The following is a 7,869-nucleotide window of genomic DNA, read 5'->3' on the forward strand; positions in this document are numbered from 1 at the left end:
ATTTCAAATCCCCAAGTTTATTCATTTTTAAATTATTTGAGAAGGAAATACCTACCCCGGGAACACACTATCACCGGTCTCCCCTACATCTTTATTGGAATTCTATTTTGCATCTTCTTAATATAAATTTTAACCTATTATCGCCAAAATAAAATCAAAAAAGTTAAATTATAACGATTATGATAATTGTCATTTTTCTATGGTACATCTTTATTTAAATTTAAATTTTACATCTTAATAATAAAAATTTTAATCTGTATGCTTTAAAAAAAATCAAAAAAGTTAAGTAATATAATAACGATTATGACAATTGTCACTTTTCTATGGTACATCTCTATTTAAATTTAAATTTTACATCTTAATAATAAAAATTTTAAACTGTATGCTTAAAAAAAAATCAAAAAAGTTAAGTAATAACGATTATGACAATTGTCACTTTTCTATGGTACATCTTTATTTAATTTTAAATTTTACATCTTAATAATAAAAATTCTAACCTGTTTGCGTAAAAAAAAATCAAAAAAGTTAAGTAAAACGATTATGACAGTTGTCACTTTTCTATGGTACATCATTATTTAAATTTAAATTTTACATCTTAATAATAAAAATTTTAACCTGTTTGCGTAAAAAAAAATCAAAAAAGTTAAGTAAAACTATTATGACAATTGTCACTTTTCTATGGTACATCTTTATTTAAATTTATATTTTATATCTTAATAATAAAATATTTTAACCTGTATGCTTAAAAAAAAATCAAAAAAGTTAAGTAATATAATAACGATTATGACAATTGTCACTTTTCTATGGTACATCTTTATTTAAATTTAAACTATACATCTTAATATTAAAAATTTTAACCTGTTTGCGTAAAAAAAAATCAAAAAAGTTAAGTAAAACGATTATGACAATTGTCAATTTTTTGTGTTACAAATTACAATACATCTTCATTGAAATTTTAACTTAAATTTTTTTTCAATATTAATTTTTACCCATTTATGTAAAAATAATGATTAGTAACATTTTATTAATAATATAAATTAAATTTTTACCCTTCTGTGGTAAAACTTTTTTTATAAAATACGATTATGAAAATTGTCGGTGCATCTTTATTGAATTTATATTTTAATTTAACATGCTTAAAAAATAAATAATATTTTTTTCTTTCAACAAGGCAGGAGGAGAGGTATAAAGAAATATTATATTAATAAAATTGAAAAACATCTGGGCTTTTAATAAAGGGGTGAAAAAAATAAATATCATGAAGATCTTTGAAGATCGTTACACAAAATTTTTAAAAAATAAAAGATCTTCAAATTTTTTGCTCAAATTTTTTTATAAATAAAAGATCTTCAAATTTTACGATCTTCAAAGATCTAAAGATCTTTTTATTTTGAGCAAATGTACAACTCTGCATTGAACAAATCCCTTCAAAACAAAAATACTTCATTCCCAATCACGACCATATTATAATTTTCTACACAAAAAGAGGTTTTATCGAGAACTATATAATCGATGAAAGATCGACGTAAATTCTTTTTGGTATTAATGGCTTTAGCTTATAAAAATAAAATAACACAGAATTTAGCTTTTAATTTATTTATCTTAAAACTTAAAAACAAAAATTGTCCTATTTTATTATAGTAATATTTTGTATATTAATATTACAGTATTATTTTCAGGGTTGTGCATTTGACCGGTCAAATACAATTCGGTCAATTGACCGATATTTGACCGGTCAAATATGGTCAAATACGGTCAAATATGGTCAAATTCAAATAAATGTTTTTTACACCAATATTAACTTTATTTTGCATTTATATAATATTATAATAAATCTATGTATAATAATAAATATCATAATATTTTTTAATTCATTCTATAGTCAATGTTTCACCCTCCGTGGCAGAGTCTTGTTCCGATTCATATTCAATATCATTATTTTCTTTAATATTTTTAATCAATCTTAAATTATAATACACTATTACTAATTTTCCTGCTGTAGAAGCCTTTAATCTATTTCTGTTTTTCGTGTGAATATTGCCCCAAACCGACCAATTTCTTTCAGAAGAAGAAGTCGAACTAGGAAATGTTAGTAAAATATTAGCGACTTCTCTTAATGGGCAAGGTGGGCAAAATGCATTCCACCAACTTGAGGCCGAAATTTGATTGTTTCTTATGGAAGTTACAACTTTCCACATATTATGGCTATCTTCTGAAATTTACTATATTAGTCAAAATATTTTGATTATCACCACCTTGTAAAATACCCAATTCTTGTATTATATTACATGCTTCATCAAATTCAGTATTAGTAAGATGCTCCCCTTGATATCGGGGGTCCAATAAATAAGCAGCATTGTGAGCACATGTATTTATATCAGTTTTTCTCTTTTCAAACATAACCTTAATTTTTTTTTCTTGAGATGGAGAAAATATAGAATCATGGCATGATTGTATTATGTGTTTTTCCAAATTAAGCATCTCGTTTTTTACTTGGGTCAAAGTACATTTATCCCCTTGCACTTTCAACAATGAGGTAGCTAAAGGTTGGAGTATAGCTAAAAATTTTAAATTTTTCGTCCAAAATTCTTCGTTTAATATATTATTGGTAATTTCTATGGGACAATTATCACAAACAGCTTCTTCAACAACTGATGCTTTTAGAGCTTTCTTGCATATTTGAATTTGCTCCATACATTTTATTGACGATGCCCATCTTGTTTGGCTTTGTACTTAATGTAGATGGTATGCCATGAAGATTCTTATTACGGGAAAATACTGCAGCTGGTATGTGTTTATTCTTGAAAAATTTAACAATTTTTTTAATTATTGAAATATGGTCACTGAAGACGTCCAATCGTTTAAAATCGTGAAAGAATAACTGCAATGTATGCGCTGCACAACCATAACATTGTATATGATTATAAATAGATTCAGATTTTAGAATTCTCCAGGCTGCTTTCATGTTAGCGGCATTATCAGTAACTAAAGAATATACTTTTACCGGATTCAATTCATGAATTACATTTTGAAATTCCTGGGCAATATAATCTGCCGTATGGCGATTTTCCTCAGTATTTAGAAATTTGTAGAACACTGGAACAGGCGTCATCACCATAAAATTAATAATACTCTCGTTTCTAATGTTGCTCCAGCCATCTGATACAATTGATAAGTAAGGAGCTTTATCTATTATATCTGCAACTCTCACCTCCATATCACCTGACGCTTTGTCTAGAAGATATCCAGCCAGCTGCCTTCTCCTGGGTAATGTGTAAATAGGACGTATTTTTTTAAAAAATTCTTGGATGTAGGGATTTTCAGTGATGTGGAAAAGTAAATTGCTCGCATATACAGCCTTTGCAAACAATTGATCCAGCTCATTTTTTTCTTTGGGATTAATTCTATCTATGAAACCGGTTATACAAGATTGAGATTTATATTTAATCGCCTTGCTTGTAGATTGATTAGAAATAAGGGAATCAAATTCTCCTGAGTCACAAGACAAAATATTGTTCATTTGATAATCATTCTCACTAATTTCACCCAATTCTTCATTAGAGATAGACTTAGAAGTATTACAAATTACATTTGTGATATTTTTTGTAGAGGTTGATATTTTGGAATTTGAATAAAATTTTTCCTTAATTATAACAGGGCACATAGTACAGCTGCTTAATAAATGTTTGACCATTCTATCAACGTGGGTGATATAGGACATCTTGCAAAACTTGCACACCGCTTTAACTGATTTACCATCGCGTACTTCTTGAAAATGTTTCCAAACGTGATGCTTTGGTTTGACCATAATCCCTAATATATTAAAATTTAACAAAAAATGATTTTGATTATTGTAAAGTTAATCAATCTTAACTATTTTATAATTATTGACCAATTATTCCAATAATTTCTTAATATTATAAATATAATATAATAAACTTTTTACCAGAATTGAATAATATTCCGTAAATCTGACCAGAACAATTAAAATGAAAATTAATTTTAAAAACCAAATATAGCAAGTGTAAGTAAAACAAATGAGAATTAATATAATTTATACTCGGCTAAATATTAAATAAAATTCAAATTTATTAAAAAATAAGAATGAAAAAATTATATTATGATTATAATAAATCGGGTATTTTTATTTTTTTTAAGAAAAATGAATTGAAAAAAATAAAGAAGGCGAGAAACGGCAATGATTAGGCAAAAAAATAACTAAAAATATTACTATATTTAGAAAAATTACATATTTATATTTTAATAAAAAAATAATAAGATTGATAAACATGCTTTTAATGCATACTAGTTAATTATATCAAAATATTTATTCGCCATTAATATTTTAGAGTATTTGACCGTATTTGACCAGTCAAATACTCCTCCGGTCAATTGACCAGTCAATTGACCGAATTTGACCGGTCAATTGACCGACATGCCAACCCTGATTATTTTATATACATATCTATATTTAAATTTTTTAAAATAAAATATAAAAATATTTCCATGCCTAATTAATTGTTTTATTTCAAAAAATATTGACTAGCAAATTCAAAGCAATATAACTTTTTTAAATTTAGAGCATTTATAGGGTAATGATGTAGAGAGGAGAAAATTATTAATTTTCAATGTGTTTTTATTATAATATTATATAACCTCGTAATTTATTCTAATATACAAAAAAACTAGAGTCTGTTGCTTAGTTGCGATAGGCATTAATTGAGGTATCACTTTAAACATCAAACTGTGTTCTAATTAAAATAGAATCGGGTTTTTTGAAGCTCTCCTCCGTACTATGGGATATAACTACGTTTTTAGCACTAGTTCTCGCTTCATAAACACTAGTGGATACATTTAATTTGAAATTTGAAGTTATCGGATTAAAATGACTATTAATAATAATATTAATTTCTCACTTCAAAAACATTAGCGGCCTTTTTTTGATGAAAATATATGTTTTGGAATTAAAATGACTGTGAATAATTTTACTGCTATAATATAAATACTGGCTTCAATTACATTGACGGCCATTTTTTTGTGAAAATCGATGTTTGAAAACAATCAAAATATAAATGACTGCGATTAATATGACTGTTAAAAATATTAATTACTCGCTTCAAAAAGGTAGTAGGCCAATATTTCTAAGAAAATTGATGTTTAAAAATCATCAGATTTAAAATTATTGCGATTTATATAACTAATATTAATTTTCCGCTTTAAAAACATCGGCATGTAGTCTTTAATATATTCATTCATGTTATACCAAAAACGAAATTGTAATATAATATATTTTACAATATTATTTTAATTAAATTCTACTAAAAATAATTTTTTTAAAAAAAAATATGTAAAAATAGGCCTTGGAACACAGATATTTGTCACTGATTGTAAAATTTTAATATAGTGGATCAATTAAAAATGTAAACCTAAAATTTAATAAATGGTGGACTTGAGTAACTTAGGATTCTTTAGTAGATATAACCATTGGGGTGAAATATCTGGAAGTTGTGAATCTATTGTTTAGATTTGATTAGGGTTTTTTTAGAAAGGAAACCAATTTGAGAAACATAAATTATATTCTAGGTTATGTAATTTGCTATTTACCAGAGTCTACATGACATGATCACTGGATGCAAACCTCTCAAAAGCCTACATCACCCCAAAAAATTTCGTTTCCTTTGACGGCGATATTTTACAATTATGAATCACCTTTTTAATATATTTATAATAATACATCCATGATAAATTTTAAAAAGAATAACTTAAATTATCAATGCTTTGCTACCAACCATCAAAATGTTGTCAGCATAAAAGAATTTTTTTTGGAACACGAATTCAATTAAAACCCCACATTTATAATGAATCCATTATTATAGTATATTGTTCAGCATGAATATTATTTTAATAATAGAATCTTTAACCCTTTTACAATATAATGGATAGCAGAAAGTGATTCAGAAATTGTTTTATTTTGAAAATAATGTCTATAATTGTGTGCAATATATATTTGGTCGATGTTTAGCTATATCATTTGTATATTTCATCTAAATATTTAATAGATACCCCCCCCCCCAATAAATTTATCTTACCCCTAGTCTACCCCCTTTAAATGCCTACCCTTTACCCTCCCTCAAATAAATTGGATACAAACTGTTTCTACCCCAACTACTCATGTAGACGTTGTGGTAAGAATATGCGTGGTATCTTTACTTTCGCGGCGGGATTAGATGAATCGATTGCTGTAAACCCAATTTGCATCTACGACGTAATCCCCTTTAGGTAAAGCTTAGTTACCAAGATAAGATTAGCTTTATAGGTTTCCGCTATAATATTTAGCTTCTTCCTCCAACAGGTTTACCTGTTTTCTGCTGGTAAGGATATGTGTTGTGTCCTTACTTTCGCGGCGGGAGTGGATGAATATGAATTGATTGCTGTAGACCCAATTTGCATTGAGGATAGTCAAATAATTGAAAGTTATGAAAGCGGGAGTGAATAGGTAGGGCATGTGATTGGATGTTATTGCGAGGTCTCTTTGATAGATTATTTCTTTACTATTGTTAAGCCCCTTGAGCATATCCATCAATAAGTTCCATTAATTATTGTGCCATCGTTATCAACGAGTTCGCTGCATCGTTTTTGTTTGCTTCCATAGAGTTCTTAATACTCGCCTTATATGGATTTTAGAGTCTAATTTGAATGATTTATATGAAACGCGTAATAACCTGATAGGGCATAGGTATGAAGAGAGTTGTGAGGTGGATCTGAAAAGCTGATTTTATCGTTTAAAACTCGAAATTTTGGAAGATTCTTTCAGATGGGGGAATTCTTTGTTGGTTTTGATAAAAAGAGGTCTGGGTGATAATTCAAGAAAATTCACAAGAGACTTTAATTGTAGGGAACCAAGAATAATCTTCGTAAATTAATCTTATAAGATTTTGAGAAAATTATCAAAATGTACGTCGTTATAATGCATCATGTATATATATATATATGCAATTGCAGGTAAAAAAATAATATTCTTTTTTTTAAATTTTATTTTTAACAAATTATCATATCTTCCAAAATCAAGATTCTAAATTAAAATATAGATATTTTTTGCCTATCTTTGACAGTAAGGGCGGGGATGGTATTTCTCATTTTAACCTCAATAGATTCAATATTATTAGACTAATCTGAATAAGTACTGTATCCTAAAAGTATAGGTTATTTGAAACAAATAATATATATTTTATAAAAACTATATTTCTTTAGAAAATTGAATTTGAAAAAAACTTTTTATATAACTATGACATACTCTGGGTACCTTGACACACATATGTGATAGTTGGCCCACTCATAAAATAGAGGTTTAAATAAATAAATAAATTAAAAATCGGTATACAAGTAAGACTAGAGACTATGGTACATTTGTTTGTATTGATTATATTGTAAAATATATATATTAAGTAAATAATTTTACCTGTAAGTAATGATAAATTTATGAATGAGGGTTTTTTATATAAATTTAAGACTTTTCCATAATCTTTTGTATTGAAGATTTTCCTATCCTATTTATAATTTCGCATAACTATTAAATGGTAAATTGAGCTAAAATGACGTGCCCCAACTTTGCTATTACCAACCATAACCGAACCTGCTAACTTTATAAATATTCAGAATCATATTAATTTCTATTTATTGATTCTGAAAATTTGTCAGATTAAAAAATAAGGTTTTAACTTTTCTAAAATAAAGATTTTAAAAGTTTTATTTAAAAATATTAGCGATAAAGTCTGCAATTATTCTTTATTATTTTTGGTATTCTAAAACACATTTTCTTTTGCAAAAATTAAAATACTAAATATTTTTCAAACTATTTTTAGCCAATCA

The 7,869-nt window shown here is 26.7% G+C and overlaps 1 protein-coding gene across 1 annotated transcript; it reads right to left on the bottom strand.

The window, feature by feature from the left end:
• Positions 1-1,871: 1,871 nt before the first annotated feature.
• LOC135924197 (uncharacterized) lies at positions 1,872-6,580 on the bottom strand. Its single transcript, XM_065459245.1, has 4 exons — positions 6,397-6,580; positions 2,653-3,813; positions 2,268-2,558; positions 1,872-2,212 (listed from the first exon to the last, which is right to left on the bottom strand). The coding sequence occupies exons 1-4, from the start codon at positions 6,578-6,580 to the stop codon at positions 1,872-1,874; spliced, it is 1,977 nt and encodes a 658-aa protein (XP_065315317.1).
• Between the last annotated feature and the right edge of the window lie 1,289 nt (positions 6,581-7,869).

Source organism: Gordionus sp. m RMFG-2023, chromosome 2 (genome assembly GCF_954871325.1).
Source record: "Gordionus sp. m RMFG-2023 chromosome 2, tfGorSpeb1-WG-v2, whole genome shotgun sequence".
In the NCBI taxonomy this organism is placed as follows: Eukaryota; Metazoa; Nematomorpha; class Gordioida; order Chordodea; family Parachordodidae; genus Gordionus; species Gordionus sp. m RMFG-2023.